This window comes from Ischnura elegans, chromosome 10 (genome assembly GCF_921293095.1).
Source record: "Ischnura elegans chromosome 10, ioIscEleg1.1, whole genome shotgun sequence".
In the NCBI taxonomy this organism is placed as follows: domain Eukaryota; kingdom Metazoa; phylum Arthropoda; class Insecta; order Odonata; family Coenagrionidae; genus Ischnura; species Ischnura elegans.
Window position 1 is genome coordinate 57304752 of NC_060255.1, and position 23746 is coordinate 57328497.

Sequence of the window (23746 nt, forward strand, 5' to 3'; positions counted from 1 at the left end):
CTGGGTTTCCTTATTAAATCTGTGGCTGATATTTAGCTCTTCTGCTACAGAAAACACCAACCGCCGCAAGTCTTTTATGGTAATTCCATAGAACATGTTAGCTAAATCGATAACTCTGGCTGTTAACTTCTTTTCCTGCTCTTCATTAAACACAGGCTTTCTCCCCATACAAGGCTTGCACGTTTTTTCTGATTTTAGTCTGTCCCGTAACGTTGACCTTGGAATGGCAAACTGTACAGCTACACTTTTTACTGATTTTCACTCTGAAACCAGCCGGACAGCTTGTTTTAATGTTTCTTCTGTCCATTTGGCCTTATCACTTATTCTTTTCCGGATACGTGGCATCTGGAAAGAAAACAGATAGGTTGTAGGACCAATATATGAAATCTCGATTTTATGGGGTTATGCCGCCACCCAGCCAAGGATGGCGGCATAACCCCAGAGTGATGTGGCTGCATAACCCCGGTAAGACAAAATGGCGTAGATGGCTTGTTTAGGGGAAGGTAGCAAGCCTAGCGTCCAAACTAACAACTTCAAAACATAGCCAAATAGTTGCTCTTTTCAACTATATATAACTGATTTATCTAACTTCAGGATGACAGTCACTTACCTCTTAGTTTCAGAAGACGCAAAATTAGATGACACTCACTGAAAATCGTATTTTTTGTTATAACTGTACACCAACACAACGCACGGCCATAAGCGTCTCTACTACTGATTGTTGTGTTTCCCGCTAGGGGTCAGCACTCACAGCCCCCCTCCACACTCAACCGCTGGCGAGATACAAGGGGTGGCGGCATTGCCCAGTGTGGCGCGATTCCCCCGGTCTCCCCTAGTTGGTAATTTTTCAAAGGTGTAACAATTAGCGTTGAAAATTCATAAGTTTTAGATGAATAAAGTGACCTCTTACACTATAATGTTTCTTAGTTCTCCGGTAAGAATGGTTTATGATGGACAGAGTGGCAGGTAGGAGCTAATCAATGTGACATGGTTTTAGGTACACAATGTGCAAGCTGTTGTAATTACCTCAGAATATGACTCACTGTATGATATAGAATTTTTTAAGACAATGACAGAGGCAGTTACGTGGTGGTAACAGTTGTTATGGTGTGTAATTACTTTGCCATTGGTAAATATTTTAAAGTGTGATGCCCAGTGCGGCAATAGTGTACTGAACACCAGTTGTCAGCCCACGAACACCCTTTAGTCATTATATCAGTACACTTTGTTCGTGGTGTTGTTCACCATCATCTCGTGGCCGACAGTGGCTTAGTACTCTTTCTCCTCTGCTACAGTGTGGAATTGAGACATAAAAACCTTGTTCGGTTGACCCAGTCTGAGATTTGCCTAAACAAAGATGGCTTGGTGGTATAACTGGTAGCCATTTAACCATGGTGGCATACCTGATGGGCAATCAGGATCAAATGCTGGCTAAGCCAAATGATTTTTTCAAGGTGAATATCTTTGGAATCTACAACTTTGCCCTTGTGTGTGTGACTGCTTACAGTCACATGTTCTATACAGTGTTTTGGAATATTATACCTTACATCCTCTAAGTTTCCTCAATGATATTTGAGTAACCTCAAATTTTACACCAAGATATCCATTATTTTTCTATGGATGAGATGTTTATTTAATTAATTTTTTTTTTTCATTTAGGCACTGCATTGACTGACTCTTAAAAAGTCGGAGCTATCAATATCACTTGAGAAATCAACTTTGTTCTATTTCTCTAATATTAAATGCCACCCAAAGAGGGAATAGTCAAAGGTAGTGGCATAGGAAAGATAATTTTTGTCTGAAGTTCCTCTATCTCTCAAGGCCGTTTTACACAGGGCATGGAATTGTGCAGGTTAGAGCTGCATTAATTTCAAAAAATGGCCTGGAATTGCGCGAATGCATGAACGAAATTAGGACAGGGGCTATTTTGCCGTCTCGCATCCATGCATTCTCGCATGTGTTCTAGCAATTCACCGCTTTACAAGACGCAATTTTGATTGTGCCTTCTCACATAAGTCAGATTGTGTAATTCCGTGTACCGTGTAAAATGGCCTCCACCCATTGAGAATAAAATCTAACAGAAGCTGTGAAGGAGACCATACTTACTGTGGTTTTGGGATAATTTCTTGCCCAGGTTGAGGTGATTTACTTTCCTCCACTCTCATTTTCCTCCCATGAACTGAGCCAATTAGTTCTCATTAGGTATCTCTTCTTTTCAAATTTGAAAATCTCAGCATTAGGGACTTCTTGGCTAAATAGATAATTTTCTTAAGGGCCGAAAGGCATCTGTTCACATTTTAAAGGTACACAAGTGGGGCACTGCTGGAACTTGTGTTGATCTTTGTCCCTTTAATTGATGGCTATTGTGAGGCTCAGCTTCATCGCTGAGGGACTTCAGTTAAGAAAGATTCCAGAGTAAACAAAGCGAAATCACTTCAGGTGAATGTAGATGTCTGTTGAGCATAGAAAATTGCCTTTAGCATGGCAGGTCAGGTCAGCTGGCTTTTGGGGGCGAATGTGGGAGAGGTTTACATAATAATCAGTGGCTGCTTTTGGATGGGTTGGGAAGGATTGGAGATTGAGATATTTAAATTTTGGTAGGGGAAGGATAGTCTATGTATCATTAGTTTTATCTCGCCCAAGTTTCCAAAGTGAACTTCATAGTAGGTAACTATGTAGTCCCTGAATTTCCAATTTGGTAGGAACTCTACTGTTTCTTTATTGGCTTTATGCCATTTCACCTTCATGCATGGTTCTTACTTCTTATAATAAATACATGATAATTGGATAAAAATTTTACCCTGACATTTCCATTATGGGAGGGGTGGATTATGGAAAGACAAATGGAGTTATTTTAGGAAAAGTACCTTTTAATTCACCTTAGAATACATTTTCTTGCTTGCATTACAGTGAATGAAATGAGACGAAAAGTTGATTATTTACATTATTTTACTCCACCATCAAATTGTTTTATTAGGTGTGAGGAAAGTGGTTACAAATGGAAATTCAATTTTCAAATTTCAGACTCTTGATAAATGAAACAACAAATGCTTTTAATGGCTACTTTTCTCTCATCTCTATAGCTTACGATTAAGCCTATCACATTGCTGTCAAAAGTGGTGCAGCAGGGGGGGGGGGGGTTTGGGGGTTAAAACCCCCCCCCAGAGCTCACAAGTTTCATCCATTTTACTTAACTGGATTGATATTACTAATAGAATAGTGTTAGGATTAATGGAATGCCCATCAGAAAACCGTAAAAACTCACAATTTTGAAGCATTTATCTTAAAATTCCGCAAGTTAATAATCTCTCACCTACCGCTTATCCTGGTGGGTATTCCATACCCCCACACACCCCGGTATTAGTTGTACCTAACCCCCCCCAGACTGAATTCCTAGCTGCGCCCCTGGCTGTTAACACCCTAAAAGTTGTGTTTTTACATCCATGTCTTTACTTACAACTAATGTTATGAGAGAACTTAAGAGTAATGAAGTTTATACATGATGAAAAGAAGCTAAACCTAAGTTGTTGATATAGTTCTGTGATGGGAGGGTGACTTTTCATTGCCAGGTGAATCAAGGGCATACCCAGGATCAAAACTAGGTGGGGGGTTTAGCCATGGTTGTTCAAGTTTTAGGTAAGATTTAAGCATTGAAAAGGTGGATGAAATGGACATTTTAAGTAAACTGTAACAGCTCTTCATTAGCTTTTAACCCTTTTACTGCCAGCTCATTCAGGTGGCATATACAAAGACTGCCAAGGCTATTTTCCGGAATTAGCAACATTTCAGATTTTAAAAATTTTCAGCTGCTTAATTTTATTTAATACGTCTAGATTTTTGCCCAATTCTTAAGATATATTTACATCTTATAACCATAGATAAATTATGGGGATTTAAATAAATTATAGCCGTTGAAAAGGCCACAATCATGAAAAAAAAGTGAAATAATTTGGGACAATAAATCAGCCCCTGGCAGTTTTTGCTCAACCAGCGAGGGCCGATATATAGGCCCGGTGGTGGTGAAAGGGTTAAAATTATGTGCTTGAAAAAATATTAATTTCCTTATAAACATTTGCGATTTTTCTTTCAAGGGGGTGGTGCAGCTGCCCTCTCCTGCCCCTCGCTGGGTACGCCCATGAGATGAATGGATGGGTACTGTAGAGCCTGGATTATCAGTCATTTGATGAACCATTCATTGTATTATCTACTAACACTTTACCTGGCCAGTCCACACACAAGTTCCCTGGCTACACATTTCCTACCCTCTCCTATCTCAAAACAACTAGTTTTTCGATGGAATGGATTTAAAAAATTCGGGAAAAGAATGACACCAAAGCCAAGGACAATGTGGAAATGATTTTGAGCGGATTATCAGTATTTTGCTACCCATGTGGGCTTTTCCCTTCATTAGGATGAATAATCAAAGCCCTACTGTACGAAGATGAAATTTATTTAACCCTAAGTAATTCTGTCTGGAACGTAAATGTAGCAAAAGCCAAAACACATGTTTTTTGTATCCATAATATTATCCCTTACTCATCTGCTATCACTTCGGGATGAGTATTTTTAAACTTAGATCAGAGAGTGAATAATGTGAGACATAATGAATTATCAGCCTGTACAATTAATTGAAAAAAGTAGGAATACTCAATCTGCCTTCAAGTCGTACACAAATTAATACTGACTGTGGATTCGTATCCAATTGCAGATGTTGTCACCGCAGCATTGGCAATTTTATTGAGATAAATTCTTGTCTCCGACTTCCTCTGAGCTAGCTCTCAGTGCCTGACAATTTTGCCTGTTACTAACATCTCATCCTCTGAGACTTATGTGCCTAAGCTTCTGTTGCCCACTCAGTGAACACCTTTTGGCTCTTGGGCACTGCAGGTTGACCTGTGGTTTTGGAAACCATGCAGGAAAACTGACTAGAAAAAGAGTGGATCACATTCTTCTCTCTTTTGCTCTAAGAGTAGAATGTAAGGACGGATTGTTGGTTCCCTCTAACTAGCAGGAACGGCGGCATTCCTCTCGTTAATGTTTCCAGCCATGCCATGTAGAGTGGTGCAGACACCACACCACGCCTGGGCATTGGAAGGGACCTTGAAAAGCAGAAAACCAATATTATATCACCATTACATTTTATAATAATTTCTTAATACTCTAAGAATTAAAATCAACCTTATATTGGTGATGCTGGCTTTCTCAGACCAGCAATGCAATTTTTCTGATTGTCTGAATGATGGATACCAACTTTAATTTTGACCTTGACAATGAATACAGACATTTAAAAGGTGTTGAATATATCATGAAATCTTCATCAGCACCGTATCACTGGAAAATTTTAATGTTATTTTAATGATATTTTAATTTTATAATTTTAAATTTTAATGATATTTATTTATATTTATTTTGGTGGGAGAGATAATATTTGCACCAAAAGCCCAAAGGATGTTTAGAAAAGTCACCCAAAGAAATGCGGGCATCTATCATGCACACCTTAACCTGATTTGCAATCTTGGGAAAATTCACCCATTAACTTGGGATTGTGAATGCTATATCTAAGTATCACAACTTGCTAATTTTCAAAGCAAACTTACATGACAATCAGGTTTGCCTTGCTTGAGTTCTCTTGGAGTAATTCACGGAGGCGTAGTTGTCTGTTGGTTTTTGATTGCAATGCAGTCAATTCCGAGTCAGTCACCATGCATTCTGGAAAAAAATGTTTATTGTAGAGTAAATAGTTGCTATGAACTTGGGTGTCTGTGGAAGCCCTCTTGGAAAAAAAATCATTTTCCCCTGAATTCATTCCAGCTTCCATGTGTGCTTAATGTCAGAGGCAACTGAAGATTATTTGGGGGGATTTATGAGGTGTATTAAAATGCAGGGAAATTTGTGGGCACTTTGTAGAGTGGTCAGGGAAAAATTTGATATGAATGACAGACGATGAATTACTTCGTGGTCACATTTTCTCCATTATTTCGAGTGTTTCTGCATGTACTGAGAAAAGATATTTTCTGTTAATGTTGACTTTGCTACATACATTTATGGAATAAGTGTATGATTTATCTACTTTCTCAATCGCTGTTTGAACTTTAGTGAAGTGAAATGTTCAGGAAAATTACATTTTTTGTGGGAGAAAGTGTCAGGAAATCTCTTATTCATATAAAATTGTTTCAGGGTTGATTTTGTGGAAGTTCTCTATATCCATAATGAAGAACACAAATGGTAATTTCCACACTTTTTTAAAAATTCAATGCTCAATACCGACCATGGCTTCAACACATTGTGCCATTTTCAAGGTGATACAAGCTACACTCTCTCAGTGTTTATACCCAGGCCAAGGTAGGAGGCGGCGGCATATGGAATTGGTGTCAGGGGAGTGGGAGGGAGAAACAGTTTGGGTGAACAAATGAATGAAGGCCAATGACAGAAAACATACAACGAGTGGAGCGTGAGTGAAGGTCAGGGTTTTGACGTCATGGGGATGCTTAACTCAAACAAGGGTGAGTCAGTACAAAATATAATATCATTACAAAGTCCATCCAGGCTATTGGAAATTTCAATTTTTTCTATAAAATCTCATTTAAGCCCTTTGTCAATACAATGTAAAATAACTGATGTTAAAATTGCTAAAATGGTTATTCAGGCATAAATGGTTAGCAAACAAGATTTTCCGTTATTATTTATAAAACTTCTTCTGTGTTGCTTCACTCTTATCCATGTCCTTGCGACTTAATGATTATCATTTCAATTCTATGGAAGTAATGATTAATTCTAATAGAGTCATGCTATTTGCAGAGACTCATTAGGGATGCATTAGATATACTTTACAGACCTACATCAACTCAGAAGGTATTTAAATTCATTGGATTATTGTCGATAGGATTTTTCAAAATTGAAACTGGGCAATTATGGTGGTTTGCTCATATTTAACCCTTTCGCTGCTACAAGCGGGAATACCCGCAAAAAACATTATGGTTATTGCCTGCGACATGCGGGGATATTCCACGACTTTCAAAAAACTTTTCCTTTCAACACGACATGCGGGTAAATATCTACGTTTTCGAAAAACCCTCCCTTCGGTCGTAGGTGCTGTCATCTGCTCGAAATTCTAGCGGAACTACGTCCATTCGTGCGGCGACATTCAGCGACGTCAAATGAATGCTTCAATTCATTTTTTCCTGGATAATAGGCAAAATAATGGAACCGATGAAAAATCTATTGAAGCAGCAAAAGGGTTAAGACAAAAGGAGTGGTGAGGATGGTACTTCAGAAGAAACCATTGTGATTAAAGACAGAGTTCTGTTTATGCATGTCTTGGGAAAATTCAGGATGAACCCCTAAAGCAGGGATATTTAATGTTATCATTTACTCAGCTTTAATATTTATCATTTAGGGGGCTTTTGCGTGCTTCAGCAGTCAAATTTCTATATGTACATTGTTTTGTGTCATGAGCATAAATATCCTTTGGTGCAATGATACTTACTTGGACTTGCATTGCTATCACCCTCCTTGAACCCCTGAAGGAGAGACTCAAAGAATTGAGCTGTCTCCTTCTTTGGGGTTTCACCTACTGTGTACACCATCTTGAGGCTAGAGTAATCAATGCGGAACTTGGAAAGCAGAATTGCCATGCTGCAAGGAAATGGATTAAAGTATTATTGGCCATTAAAAGGTTTACTTATTCACTTTAAACTTAATATAAAGAAATTTTTTGCTAACAAATTGTTTTAGCTAGCTAATTGATAGCTATATCTATTATAGTTCTATGTATAAAGAAATCGTAGCATCCTTTAATTCCAGTCCTTAAATTTTGACATTGACGATGAATATAGACATTTAACAGGTATTGCTTATGTCATGAAATCTTCATCAGCACCATATTGCAGAATAATTTTAATGCTTGTGAGTGGAATATAGGACCAGAAATTTATTTATGAAAAGATTATGTATCACTGTATTATTTAAACACTAAAATTAGTGCAAAGTGGGCGTTTCTTCATGTTACTCACTTCCTTTCCTCAACCTCCAGCTCCAGTCTGCTGTTGGCCAGGGCAAATATCCTCAAATTACATTCGGACCAATTGTGTCGGGTTGTTAAGATGTACGGCAGCAGTAGAGTGAGGCCTGTACGGAGGAGGACCATTTGGGTAAGTAATTGTTATTTAATTCAGTGGGAGGAAAAGGATGCCGCCGTGATGAGAGCCTGACGACGCCTCCAGGGAGAGGATAGGGATGGAAGGAGTAGGATAGGGGAATACCAACGCCATCATTGGAGTGGCGAGGGCCACTACTTACGAAATCATAATTTAGTGCTTCCACAGTAAGGAAAGATTTCCATTTGAGGAAGAGAGATCCTACAATTTTCTGTACAAAGCCAACGGACACAGTGGGAATCCAAAGAAAATGCAGAGATCATCTGATGAATGTCGTAAAGATATTCAGACTTACAACACATTCAGTTGTTCAGTGTTAACTTGCCCAAAAATGCCAGGGTAAATGTCTCCAAAGATAAATATAATTTTTTATGCCATTTTGCTTAGGTTCATTTCTTATTAACGTGCAGAGTCATGTAATTATCAGTTAATTCAATTGGAGTAGGGACAAGAAATGAATAGGAAAACTTAAGGATGGAAGGAGTAGGATAGGGGAATACCATAATTTAGTGCTTCCACCAATGGTGCCGACTCCATGGAGCCTGAGGGGGACCGAGCCCCCTCAAAAATTCGTTATGGGTGTGAGGAACAAATGTGTCGGGCTTGTCGATTTTCCTCAGAGTGTCCAGATATCAAGATTTGAGTTATCAGGGTTCTAATGCTGTTCATATGCCTCTTCTAAAATGCTTATAAAACTTAAAACTCACTACTTAAAAAATTTCCTGGGGCAAGATCCTCTGTTTGGGCCCCCCAATATTTTTTGTAAGTTGGCACCCCTGGATTCCACAGTAAGGAAACATTTCCCTTTGAGGAAGAGAGATCCTATGAATTTCCGTACGAAGCCAACGGACACTGGGAATCCAAAGAAAATGCCGAGATCCTATGGTCAATGTCGTATAAATATTCAGCCTTACAACACATTCAGTTGTTCAGTGTTCTCTTGCCCAAAAATGCCAGGGTAAATGTAGTCTCCAAAGAATAATATCTTTTTTTATGCCATTTTGCTATGGTTCATTTCTTAACCCTTCTACTGCCATGGGACAGATATATTGGCCCTTGCTGGTTAAGCGAAAACTGCCAGGGGCCGAATTATCGGCCCAAATTTTCTCACTATTGTGGCCTTTTCAACGACTGTAATTTATGTAAACCCCCATAATCTATCTATGGTTATAAAACATAAATATATCTTAAGAATTGGGAAAAAATTCTAGACGAATTAAATAAAATTAAGTAGCTGAAAAATTTTTAAATCTGAAATGTTGCTAATTCCGGAAAATAGCCTTGGCAGTCTTCGTACATCCCACCTGAAATGGGGTGGTAGTAAAAGGGTGCAGAGTCGTGTAATTATCAGTTAATTCAATAGAATTGGGGACAAGAAATGAATAGGAAAACCTTACCTCCATCATCGTAAAGCCACCACACATCAACTGTTCCATTTTTCTGCTTCCTTTGAAATTGTGTCATCTCGTCTAGGATCTCTGGTGGGATGTTTTGCTCTAATGGAAGCCTAGAGGAATAAAATGTGTTTTACATAGCATTTAATGAGGGTGGTAACATTTGTGATATGGTGGAATTTTTCTATTATTAAAATCATTGGCAATAGATCACAAAAAATCTGACTAAAGTTTGATGTTCTTCCTGATAATGATGAAGTTAAACTTTGGTTGGAGTTAAAATTTCTTTTGCTAATAACCTCATGTTTTGAAATCATGGGAGAAGTATTGATTTCATCAACTTTGATCAAACCTTGAGGAAATATTTACTTAAAATATGATAGCGTATTGTTTGTCTTTCACTTAAGGAGTTTCATGAATCTGTTGTCCTTGTTATATATCACATGTAATCAGAGCCAAGTTCATGCATAAAATATATTGCCTTGGCCTTGAAGTTATTGCCTTGTTTAGAGCTAGCTTCATGTTAAAAGTTTTAGCAATTAAAATGAAGCTAACATTCTACATGCAGAAAGGTCCATTTTTCGGAAGCATCAACTGGTTCAAATTTTAATGAAGAATATTCTATCATATCATCAAATTTATTCCTTTTAGTTTAATTGAAAATCGCATATGAATTCACCATAATGCTGCTTCACAAGCTTATCAAAATGCAACGTCAAATCAAATGATACTTAATACTTACATTTTCTTGGCCATTGCCTTGGTTTTAGATTTAATAATATCATGAGGGTTGCCAGCATCCGTGGGTTTCTTATCTTTGCTGCTATCATGACTTGTTGGTGTACCTAAAGATCCTGTGTGAGCAAATTAATATGAGTTATTGTTAAGGTGGATTTTAGGCACAAAAATAGGATTTATTTTACAATTTTCAATATAAAAAATAATATTATTTATTTTAAAATTTTCTAATTCTAAAAAGAATAAGATTTTTGACTTATTGGTTTTAGGGCTTAACAGAAATTAAGAATCATTTGACTTATTGACATTTTCAAAAAGGTATATCACTTCATTGAGTTGAAGAAACCAACAAATGTCAGTGAGAAGGGCTTAAATGTTCAGTTTATAGATCATCTGTTGTCCCTGGCTGGCGGATGAATCTCTCTATTTTCCAAAATGTTGACTAAATTCTGTGTGAATATGAGCTTTATTTAGCACAAATGTAATTGATACTTGAGGTTTAATAGTGCTGATTGAGTTCTTCTCAGATATTCCTCTGATTTACGATCTCTATGGCTGTGAAAATTTTGAATTCCAGCATGGAGTGTAATGAATTATTTTAGAGGTTTGGGTTGGTGTGGTAGCTAGAGTGTTGGCTGCCCTCCCATTGGGTCTGGGTTTTGGAGATTTTTCAGAGACTACCCAATCCCTGCTTGAGTGAGCACTTCAAGTGCAGCACTCCATCCGTTGGATGGGACGCTAAGCCACAGTCTCTTCGGTTCCTTTTGCTAAGGGCAGGCTAATGCCACCACTGTTCTCCATCCTTTTCTCCCTACCCTTCCCTCATGGCAGAAATGACCTTAGCTGTCGCTTGCCTCCTCCAAATACCATACCCTGAATTTTTTGTGTGTGCCCAGAAAGCTGTTTTTTATTTAACCATGAATGTATTCCACAAAGTCACCCTTGTAATGATTAAAAAGTAAAGAGCCAAAGGCTAACTGCTGGTGGACTAGTGGGTTCATGATAGGTTCAACGTTATCGTAAATCCCAGATATTTCATTCCATCTGCTGCCTGTATGTTGATACCATCCACGAATAATTCATGGGGATAGTTGGACGACCTGTGCAAGGGATCTACCGCTGTGCATTTACTCAGATTAAGTTCTAGTCTCCACTCTTGGCTCTACACATGAATGTTGTTTAAATATGATGGTATTGGGGTTTGAAGCTGTAATGTCTCTGCAATGAGCAACTCTTGTAGCATTGTAGAGAGTAGCCCTGAGAATGGGTTATGAGACGGAACCAGAAATGTCTGCTGTCTTAGATTTCCTAAGCTGCACGAAAACCCGAGAAAAGTGTATTCATTCTAATCGCGAGTGTTAAATGGTGCAACTCACCGCTTGTGTGAAGGGATGAGTCAGAGTCATATCTGTCGAGCGTATCAATGCTACCCATGGAGTCGAGGTGAGCGAGCTTGGGCCTGAACCGGCCCTCGGTTCTGCCATTGTCGACCTCGGCATCCCTGTGTCCCACCAATGGGCTGCTTCTGCCTCCCAAGGGGGAGTGCTGGGCTCGGAGGTCAGGGGCCGAGGATGAGGCAGAGGGCAAGGCCAGCGAGAGGCCATCCTCGTGGTGATGGTGGTGGCTCGTGGTGACACGGGAATAGTCGAGGCCTGTGTCCACGCGCAAGATAGCCACCCCAAGGCGGTTGTCGAAAGCATCACTGCAAAGGGGAAAATATCTCACATTGTGAAAATATCATGTACCATTTTCTTTTTTTGACCTTCTGTTTTTTAAGTTTGGGTGGGGAGATTGATAAATTTTCAGGTTTCACAGTGCACAGATTTGAAGTAGACTGCAGATTTGCTGGTGATCCTCTTGGCATCTTCTAAAGGCCTGTTTACGCGATACATTAACACATACGAGTGCATGTCTGATTGCATGAATGATTTTGGTGAACCGGAATAATATGTTTGAATTCATGAACCAAATTAGAACAGGTACTATTTTCTGTACATGTGTTTGCACGAGTTGGGTGGTTACATGGTGAATTTTGGCGTTCTTTCTTGCTTTCATACATTTAGACATTAGCTTGTATGAGTTAATACATTAGGAAAACAGCCTTGAGATGCCTTGAGGATTGCTGGTGAAACTATTATATGGGGCAAATCTGGAAGCAGTGTAAACCAAAAATGGATAATCATATTGTAGACATAGCTGACTTGGTAGATGAGGAGGAGAGATATAGAGGAAACAGGGTTTGGATAGAGCGAGTACTGACCAGGGAGGGATACTAAAACTCGTGTATCAGTGTAGAATGTTTTATAAGCTGGGAATAGGGAAGACTAGATTAGGGTTAGGGAATGCAATGAAAGAAAATAGGCCTTATTGCGAATTTAAGAGGGGAGTTCAATTTTGGGATGTGCGACGGCTAGGGTGATTCGTGAAATTCTCCATTTGGAACTAGCTAAACCATTGGAATCAGGCCCGTGCTGGACCCCTTATTATAAGGGCGATGGACGGCCATAGCCAGAGGGCACTAGAACTATGTAGGGGGAGGATTACCGGGACGGTCTGGGGGCGTGGAAATAAATAAATAAGCTTTGAAATTTTAATCCTTACCCTCTTGACATTGAATTGAATCCTACCAGATTGAATTTGATTAATTGTAAGTATTATTTTCTTTACCGAATACGGTATTAATTATGTTGCTAAATGAGGCATCATTGAAATCAAGTTAACTTCTCAGTGTTGGCTGTATTCCGACTGTAAATTTGTCAGTTTCGGAACAGGAGGGCGCCAAAGGTTTCGCGGCTGGGGGGCGCACCGGGATAAGTCCCGGCGGCGCAGCACGGGCCTGATTGGAATACTTTTAAATAGATAACTTGTGGATAGCTGTGTCAAACCCGTCACAAGATTCTGAAATACCGGGACTAGCCACAGTGATACTTTACGGAGCCACCCTCAATGCACAAATGTGCAAAATTCCGAATTCGGGGATCAAAGGATTGGGGTTCGAACCCCGGTCAGGTTTTTTTTCTCTGTGGAATTTCGCATAGACGTAGAATTTTCGACCTGTGATAATGATGAAACCAGTTATGCTATAACACTCTTGGTGCCACCAAAAGCTGGTGGTACTAGCGAAAAGAAGCAATTTAGAGGGCACAGCTGTATTAGAGGGTGAAAAGTCCCCCCGCCGCGATTTTTCCCGTAGGTACTTACGGCATCAGATTTGGGATAAAAAGGACTAACCCCCTTACACTGCCAGGTTGATAGAGCTATTGTAAAGCTATTGAAAGATTTAAGAAGTTCTTGCAGGTATCCAGCATGTTGAGGATTACGATTGTTGCCAAAGCTGATTCCGTGACTCTGCAAAAGCCAATATATTGGCTGGTAACACTTAAGAGGGTTAGGGGGCTCCAATCCTGTATTGATCAACCCCACTGTTCCTTTAGGATGACTTACTGGAGGGTGTTGAAGTATCCGATGAGCTCGGACCTCTGGCATGTCTGCCACGTGGACTTGTATCCCATGGCGAGGACGTTTGGTCTCAACTTGCCCACTCCGGAGGCTTGGATGAGAGCCTGGGCTCCCTCCTCGAAGCCCATGCCATCGACGATGGAGTAAAAGGCCTTCACCTTATGCTGCTTCAGCCACTCAGCCGCGCGACGCTGCCTTGCTCCCTTGCCGCGGTGCGATAGGCGTTCCTGTTCCAAGGAAAAATGAGGCGGATGTGAAAATTATACAAGGGCGTACCCAGGATCAAAACTTGGGGGGGGGGGGGGAGGCAAGCCATGGTTGTTCATGTTGTAGGTAAGATTTAAGCATGGAAAAGGTGAATGAAATCAACATTTTAAGGAAACTGTTACAGCTCTTTATTGGTTTTTAAAATTATTTGCTTGAAAAAATATTATTTTCCTTAAAGACATTTGCGATTTTTTATTCTAGGGGGGGGGGGGGAGCTGCCCCCTCCTGCCCCTCGCTGGGTACTCCCATGACATTATAGTGTAATACAGCCAACCAGAGCTTCCATCCGACATTTTAAAAATTCACTCTCAAGGAGACATCGCAAGAGTGATGATCGGGATCGGAATGCCGATGTTATTTTCTGAAACCAATTAGGTAATGTAGAAAAAGTGTCACGACTTTCCTCCACATAGGCCCGGGTTTGAGAGGTGTTCATCCGCATGTAAGGATTTAGAGCACTATGACTTCCCTGGAGTAATCGCTCCCTATCTCCTGGCCACCTTGGTGGTCGAGTGGTCAAAGGCGCTCGTCCTGTATCTCTTAATGCGTGCGTCCTGGGTTCGAATCGGACAATCAGAGTCGAGTCTAGGTGGGAGGGCTCCTTTGCGGTGGATATCTCTTCTTGTATCTACATTTATTCGTATGATTTGTTTTGTGCCACTTATCATATTTAATGATATATATTTATAATGTGTAAAAAAAATAATTTTTGGTGTAAATTACATTGCATTCAATTCAAGGATGATAGCTTCCACAATGTTGTTTTTTTTACCACTGTAGCTACCGAAAGCTCCTTCATTGCTGCCACTTAAGCTGTACAATTAAGAATTGTGGAGATGTAAATTGATTTTTGTATTATTCTCATACGTAATAGATAATTCCGGTGGCATTAAAAAATGGTAGTCATCCACCAAGGCACGGAGCCAGATATTTCGGATATATACTACTTGGTTGGTATGCGGGTTGGCTGTAATGGTAATTTTTTGTCAATTTCCACGCATCGAAAAATATTAAATTTCGATTATAAGCTTAAAATTTCGTTTGCATAGGATCTTATCAAAATGGCTGTTGTGATTATAGTTTGGTCTCCATTGGCGTTTGCTTCCGAAATCCGCTTTATGTCTCGAAAAAAAATTAAATTTCAGATCCTAGCGGTAGTAGTTAATATTAATCGATTTTGATGAAATCTTAGAATCTGAGACCCTGATCTTTATTCAAAACTTTCAGTAGTAAATATAATAATGAAATCGGAGGATAAGTGCTCCTGGGCTTGTTGTCTCCTAAGCGCATGTATGGCGGGCTGTCGCAACAAGTGAAGAAATTTCGGGGGGAGCTTCGGAAGTCCACTGAGTTTCCCTTGGCTAAATGCCTATCTGAAACCTCCCAAAATGTGCCCCATACTAAAGGGAAACTATCCCAAAGTATTTTTATAGCCGCGGCTATACATTTGGATGACCTTACTGAAGGGCCGAAATGAAATAAAGTTTGAACTGTCCACTTCTTTTTTTATTCCCATTTATATCACAAGGGATATCGCTATGTTTGTAAGGCCGGGACGGATTTAGGTTGGTGTTTCTGCGAAAATATACGAAGTAATACGCTAGAAAACTGATTTATTCTCACTTGAAAGGCAAGACAGTGTTCGCCGGACGAGACCAAAAGTAACATGTGGACAGTAGTATGTGAACAGCACCTGATTAGATGAGGCGTGCACGAGCAAGAGAGAGAGAGAGGGCTAGCGAACAAGCGCTCTACTACTAGAGAAGAGACTGAAGATAAGCTACTGGCCTTGCGCGAACAAGTTGCGCAGTAGTTTCCCTTGCGGACAGAGCTGGAACTTGAAAGTACGCAAGGGCACACATTAGAACAGTGAAAAATCCGCTACAGTTGGCTTCAACCGCTGGTGGATCTAGAGTATCGATGCTTCCCCAGACGGCACAGCACCCTCCGTATCTAATTCGTATCTAGAAGGTATCCATTGACCAAGGGGATACTATGCCGCTCCGTCGCTTTTCGTTAACGGATACTATCCTTTCACAGCTTGTTGACGAAGGGCGTACGAAGCATGTCAATGTCCGCTACGAAGGGATACGAAGCGCGCAGGAATACAGTGATCACAGGGGCGGTCTGTCTAGGTCGGCTGGTCGGCAATCTCCGAGGGCCCCAAGCCTAAGGGGCCACTACATTAACGCTCGCATCTATTGCAAAGTGTATCTATATGACAGGTGTTACAAAAAAAGGACCTATTCCTCGAACCAAAGTTTTTTTGTAATTATTAAGTTCTACGTTTTCATTAGTAGCTTCATTCACAGCATTCTAAATGAGAAAATATCATATAAAATAAAGGTGTTAGAAGATTAGAGAGAACCTGACGCTTATTTTGAAGGGCTATTCGAAAAGGTAATTTTTGAGATTTTTTGGTTATAGTGCAATTACATGGCGCAAATTCACTGAATAGTTACTAGTATCATAATAGATTATTACAGTTTTAAAGCTGTGAAATAGTATTATTTTCATTACTTATATCTGGTTTTTAAGAGCCAGAATAGCGTCAAAATCGATTTCCGCGCATGCAATTCCCTGAAATTTTCCGATGGGGGGGAGGGGGGCGGGATGAGGAGGGGCCAGCCGAGGGCCCCCAATCACCCCAGACCGCCCCTGAGTGCTCATAATGGTCACTATCGATACTCTATCACGAAACCTAATCACTGCAATCGTGTTCGATGCATATTGTGGCTCAACTCACGTGTGATAGATCGGCGCAGATGAGCAGCGAGAGATTCTTGGTGATGAGGTTGAAGAGGTCGAGGAGGGGAGGCCTCTCTGCGGGCTGGCCGATGAGCAGAAGCACCTGTGGGCGGTAGTTCTTCACGTGGTCGCCAATGCTCGAGAGGCGAAGCGTCGAAGTCAGGGCGTTCTTGTATGTCTGCGCCTGAGTCGATGAGCCCCAGTTCACGTCTGCGAATCAGAAAGAATGCGTGCATTAGCGGATGTTCATAGCAAAAAGTTAGCAATAAATAAACAATATGGAGCGTATACTTTATTTATGGGAGAAGTGATAGAAAAGTTGATTTCGATTAAAATTAGATTTCGATTAAAATCGAGTTTAAATATTTAAAGATCGAGGAAATACATATCGAGATATGATCTTCGAATTTCGATCAAAACTCATTTTTTAAACATCTGTTTTGAAGATTTAGTTAGATCTCATCTGCGTCACCACCAGCCTATGATAAAATAATTCGCCCCTTGTGAAAATCTTTCCTATCAGGCTGGTAAAATTGGAAAGGCATTCCCTACATTATCTAGAAAGCGTCTTACTCAGTTTTTTTTTCTTAAACATTTTAGGGAAGCGGAATGGTTCTAAGCGGGGATCCAAAAGCAACAATGTGAATTTTGTAAATTTGAACATTTGTAAATTCTTACTATTAATAATTCAAGCGTTTGTTCCGAGTAAATTTTTGTGTACTGCTGAAATGTGTATTTGAAGTGTTATTCGACTTAATGTCAAACATGTTTTACACAAGCTGATATTTTTAAAGAACATTCGATTTTTTTCTATTAATCGATCTTTCGGTTCAAATATTGACTTTTGTTGAAAATTCGAGATTTTTATTACGATTAAAAATCGATTGCTCGAAAAATCGATTTCGACATTTTTCTATTTGTACCAGTGTTACCACCAGATCACGTTTAAATTTCTCAGTGTGATAGAAAATGAGATTTTGAGTGATAATTTTTATTTTATTCGAGTTTGTCATGAGCGATATATCGCTAACTGTGATTGAATCATCGTCACTGAAAAGTTGCAGTCACTGTCGGAGATTTAATACTCGCAATCACTGTGATTGGGTCACTGGATTCGGTGAAGATAGCACAGAAGTGATAAGCAATATATCGCTACCTGTGATTGAAGAGAAGTAGCCGATCACGGCCGGTGACTAAATCACTAAATACTCGAAATCACTCCGACTGTGAAAACGGTGAAGGTAGCTTCGGCTGCTACCAACAGTATAATAAAGGATCATGTCTTATTCATCTTTTATGTTTATTACATATATTAAATTTACATTATTCTGTACGAAATATACAGCTAACGATCATGATGGTTTGAATATAAAATATGAAAAAAATGCCGAAAGGGATTTTACTGATTGCCACTTATCAATACCTTTACCGTATCAAATTTACTTAATTATCGTAGTATAAACTCAGAATTAGAACTATTCCCTCAAAAAAATATTCGCCTAATTTTCCAGTTTTCATTAAGTTCATTCGTTCTTTATGCTAGGGGTCTCCAATTTACTAGGCCATGAGGGCCACATTCCAAGTTCCATATCGCCCTGCGGGCCGGATAGCAAATTTGCCGATGCCTGAAGTATTTGATATCAACGCCTACTGAAGTATTCGGTGGCGTATTTCTTATTTGAGAACTGTCGAAGGCGGCTTTGACGTGTAGTACAGCGCTGCAATGCTCCTAGCGGCGTCTCACAGAGTTAAACGAGCGAGAATCGCACGCTACTTGATACGAGTGTGCGGGCCGGATGAAAGCCCTTCGCGGGCCGTATTTTGGAGACCCCTGCAGTTTATGCGGATAGCTCATTCAATGGAATTGGACAAAGTAGAGCAGCGCCACAAATAACCGATGACTTTTATGATAGATTCTCCTCGGTGATCGCATTCACAGTTAAGAATCACCGTTACTTAAGCGTAGCAGTCACAGGTAACGAAGTGATTGGAATATTACAGTTCCGCTCATAACTAATTCGAGTGCGTAAAGGGCCTAATATTTCGAGTTATTCCCTATGGAAAATATCGGTTGGACCACATTAAAACTATAATTCACGCCTGATCTCTGCAATGAAGTTTTAATATACGCCTTTCTGCGCTCTCCCTCGTGTCTAGCAAAGGAATAAGTCTTCCACTACATAGCGGTAATGTTGCATCGCAGGTTTAAAAATTCTATGATTTTTACTAGCAATTTCTTTTGGCAATATCTCGTATCTAAGCCCAATTGATCACTCGAGCAGAAACATTTATCCCTTAAAATTTTATTTTCTATCACACTGAGAAGTTTGAACGCTATCTGTTGGTGACTTTGGGTACCATCCCATCACAACGTGAGATTCCAGTACCTACTCATAGGTACGTGAAAAACCATTCAGTTGTGGTTGAGGCCGTGTGTCTGGTAGTGAAGAGGGATATATTGACGGGGAATGGGATTGATTATAAATAATCAAAAGTTCTTGGAGATTTTTTGCCTAATGATGTAAAAGTGTTTTGCCTACGTTTCGGTTTATTTGTAAACAGTGGCGCCGACTCCATGGGGCCTTAGGGGGCCCGAGCCCCCTCAAAAATTCGTTATGGGTGTGAGCAAAAAATGTGTCAGGCTTGTCGATTTTCGCCGGAGTGTCCAGATATCGAGATTCGAGTTATCAGGGTTCTAATGTTGATCATATGACTCTTCTAAAACGCTTAAAAAGCTTAAAACTCACTACTTATAAAATTTCCCGGGGCAAGATCCCCGGTTTAGGCCCCCTCAATATTTTTTGTACGTCGGCATTCCTGTTTGTAAACCTACCTAAGGGCTTTAAATGCAAAATTGATTGTACAATATTGATACATTAATAAAAGGATACTAACAACATTTAAAAATAATATATATAAAGATACAATAATACATTTTTTTAATAATGTATACTTTATATTGATTATAAAGAAATTGCGTTCTTCCCCTTCCTTCAATACCGCCTGTAGAGCTTATTTGAACAGTTTTCCGACATTTGAAACCCGAAAAAAAGTTTACAGTTCCCGCTGGTGCTCGTAACTAGTCACCAATAAAGGCATCATCAAAGCAAAACGTTCTGGCGTGAAAGCGTATGTAATTCACCAGCCAGTTACTCAATGCGTGGTGAACTTTACCCAATTATCCGAACCAATCTGCCTGTTGAACTTGCTTTCAGCGTCACGATGATTTTCCTATAAAATTTTTTATATGCTCGCTACTTTCGCATTATTTTAAAGTTAATTTTATTGCCGTTTAAGATACCTTTTTAAGGATTTACTCAAAAATACTGTTGCCACTAGGCAGTAACCGAAATTTGCCATTACCTCAACGTTGAAATCTTTTTTAGCAAGAGCACTGAAACCTAGGGATGTGCGAATAGCTTTTTTGACCTCGACTCGAGTGAAAATCTACTCGCGAGTATCGAGTCGAGTATAATAGTTTCTGGACTAGGCAATACAACTATGCTTGCTTCAATTTATTCTCATTTTTCCAGCCCTCGTGAATTTTATAATCTAATTGCTTAGCGTGACTGCAGAAAATTATCTTTCGCTACACGCTTGTGTGTAGGACAAATACTTTCTGGCCAAAATTGCAAGATTTCGGAATCTTTAGAATTTTTATTCAGAAGTATATCAACGATTTTTATGTATGTTGAATTTTCATGGAAATTAAGTGGACGAAGCGAACGAACTATAGAACTTAGCTTTAGCTTTGTTGAGCAAAAAATTCTATATTTTTACGTCGTTTAATCAACTTTTCTACTCTTTTTTTAAGTTCAAAAAAGAAACTAAACGCAACAAATGAATGAACAAAAATTAACATCGGACATAAGCAGTAATTAAAAAGGTGAAAAGGTAGCACCACTGGTGACGTCAAACGAGCATTATCCGCTAAAACGCTAAAAAGTTTCACATTTTTCTTTCTTTTAGAAATCTTAACAATTTTTCTGGTATTAACTCGGCGTTTGAGTCAAGAGAGTTGTGTAGGGTACAAAAGTATCGCATAAGAAAGCATTAGCGATGCAGCGGTCCACTCCGATTACTCCGAATAAGCTGGGGGGTCGGAAGACGATCGGCCGCCGCGGCTGACGAAGAGGTATTCGGCGCTCACGTCGACGACTTTAGTGCATGTAGCAATCTGACTCTCCCAGACCATGCCATCAAAATGACTTATCGATTTAAAAACGATATTATATAATGAGTTCCTGTGGCAGATTGCTGGACCTACTGGGCTCGACATCTATGTAACCGAAACTACTCGACTCGACATTCGTAATGCTACTCGAAACACTCGAGAAACAACGACTCGACTCGAATTTTCGAGTACTCGCTCATCCGTGCTAAAGCCTAAATAATTATAGTTTGTCAGACGCTGAAAAGATAAATTAAATATGAAAAAATCAGATCAATGGGTAGCCTACATTTTCGTAAATGATTTAAAAAGCTAAAATGCTTAATCTTGTATTATTAGTAATTTAAAATATTGTAATTGGTGGAAAAGAACAACTTTCAATTGAAAATTACTTATGCTCTAAAAGGGAAATGTTGCTCCTAAGTAAAAAGTACTTAACTCTACATGTATAAAGAGAGGATATGTTATTACTGTGTTGCCATGTTTTGCTGATACTCATGGTGTGGTTCTTAAATTTGGGGCGTCAGTGGGTACATACCTGGTTTTCTGTACACCACGATGAGGTAGAGTGCGAATATGATGAGTAGCGTGATGATGGAGGCGACCCAGTTGATGAGGAACATTATGCCCACACACAGGATGAATCCAATCAGACTGAGCCACATGTTGTAGTACTGTAAAAGAATGGGAGTGTCTTCTTTGAGTAATTTATGTACCCGCTACGGTAGAAGCTTATTTAAACACTAAGCGTCATTCGCAATTAGATGGTCGTATTTATATTTTTCTCTGACGTACCCTTGTTTAAAACTGATGGTAACATTTACATGAAGTGCCATGAGAAAAAATTCTCCCAGACCGGAAAGAGAACCACGGACCTTTGACCCTCCCTGCCACTGCGCGGACCACTACGCTAGTGGCCCGGAAAGTCAACGGTCCGTGGTTCGATTTACGTCAACATCTTGAAATTTCCAGGATACGAAGATTGGACCCAACATTTATCATGGTTAACATTTGCCTATATGTCATATATTTAGCAATTTTCCATCAGAGAAAACCCCTGGCGAAATGTTCAAATTTTAAATACAGGAAATTGATAAAATATATACTATTTATTCCACAAAACTATCAAATTTAAATGATTGCGCAAGTTTTATGCAAGTAAAAAATCTTTGAAATAATAAAGATTTCATAGGCAATTATTGGTACCATGCAGTACTTTTCTGGTTGGGCTATAATTACAGATTGTATGTAAAAAGGATTATTCGCTAGAATATCGGTGACATCCGTTATAAATAACTATTACCTCATGGCTTTATTGATCAAAAGATAATTTTGATTTCGTGAGAGCTACCTTGACAAGAATTTGATTGTACTTTGAAGTTCATATCACTCGCACCCAATCAGAGAGGCAGACTGATGGTCGGTAGGTAGTTCATATCAGGGACGCAGCCAGGAATTAAGGCTGGGGGGGGTTTACTGTCTGTAAAAAAAAAAGCAAGATACTCGAGTTTGAGGAGCTCTAGCGTCTAAATGAAGCAATCCATTTCAATGCAATAAAAAGCATACGAAAGAGAATTTAGTTCTACGTTATATCATGTACTTTAAAAATTCTTCGAAGTTAGTTTGGTTAACTGGTTTCGAAGTTAGCAGAGGTTTGCGTTGTTTACAACAACTCCGTTAATTTTTGTAGTATAAACAATTTGTTTTCGGCAAACTGCTAGTAATAGATGTGGCTTCTTTATATAAAAATTGCAAGTTATAGGAACGAAAACTACGGGAATGCCAAGCGCTCAAAGTTGGGCACCTTGATTTTACGCGCAAAAAACGGGTACTTTTTCGAGAAAAAATTAAGTATAGGTAATACTATTGAGCCGAAGAATTTTTAAAGTACATAATATAACGTAGAACTAAATTCTCTTTCGTATGCTTTTTATTGCATTGAAATTGATTGCTTCATTTAGACGCCAGAGCTCCTCAAACTCGAGTATCTTGCTTTTTTTTTATAGACAGTAGGTGCAACTAATACTGGGGTGTGTGGTGGTATGAAATACCCACCAGGATAAGCGGTAGGTGCGAGATTATTAAATTGCGGAATTTTAAGATAAACGGTTCAAAATGGTGAGTTTTACGGCTTTATGAGGGATGTTTTATTAATCCTTACACATTTCTATTAGTAATATTAATCGTGCGAAAGATCCACAGAGAAAAAGTCATCCGCCTTGACCGGGATTCGAACCCGGATCCCCCGATTTCCGGTCGAGTGCTTTAGCCAGTTTAGCTACCGAAGCGTCATTCTTCACTGCGGATATTTGTTGACACTACCGGACAAGGTGTTGGAGGTGTTTCTCTGTGGATCTTTCGCACGATTGTGCGTTGCGGGTGACTCCCGTAAAAGTTATCACCGCGGCTAGTCCCGGTATACTTTAAACTAGTAATATCAATCCAATTAAGTTTTTATGATGTTTCTTGGAGTTTAGGTCTAATGAAACCAAGTTATAGCCAACGTTTCGATTTATGTAAAATCATCCTCAGGGCTCTTAACTTTGTACATATTTATTATAATAAATAAATATAAGTAATAAGTAATAAATATGTACAAAGTTAAGAGCCCTGAGGATGATTTTACATAAATCGAAACGTTGGCCATAACTTGGTTTCATTAGACTTAAACTCCAAGAAACATCGTAAAAAGTTAATTGAACAAGGTCAAGAATAGAAGAGGAAAAGTAGTAATATACTAATAATCCAATTAAGTAAAATGGATTAAACTAAATATTTCTCTGAGCTCTGGGGGGGTTTTAACCCCAAAAACC

General features: G+C 39.3%; 1 protein-coding gene across 1 annotated transcript in view; it reads right to left on the bottom strand.

Moving 5' to 3' along the window:
• Positions 1–4396: 4396 nt before the first annotated feature.
• Positions 4397–23746, bottom strand: part of LOC124166911 (bumetanide-sensitive sodium-(potassium)-chloride cotransporter) — a 44466-nt gene continuing 25116 nt past the window's right edge. Inside the window, exons 10-19 of the mRNA XM_046544622.1 lie at positions 21472–21607; positions 16761–16972; positions 13733–13974; positions 11665–11990; positions 10293–10404; positions 9554–9663; positions 8013–8127; positions 7487–7635; positions 5598–5709; positions 4397–5099 (exon numbers count right to left, since the gene is read on the bottom strand). Of these exons, the coding sequence (XP_046400578.1) occupies positions 4964–5099; positions 5598–5709; positions 7487–7635; positions 8013–8127; positions 9554–9663; positions 10293–10404; positions 11665–11990; positions 13733–13974; positions 16761–16972; positions 21472–21607 (1650 nt within the window). The 3' untranslated portion in view covers positions 4397–4963. The remainder of the gene's footprint in view (positions 5100–5597; positions 5710–7486; positions 7636–8012; positions 8128–9553; positions 9664–10292; positions 10405–11664; positions 11991–13732; positions 13975–16760; positions 16973–21471; positions 21608–23746) is intronic.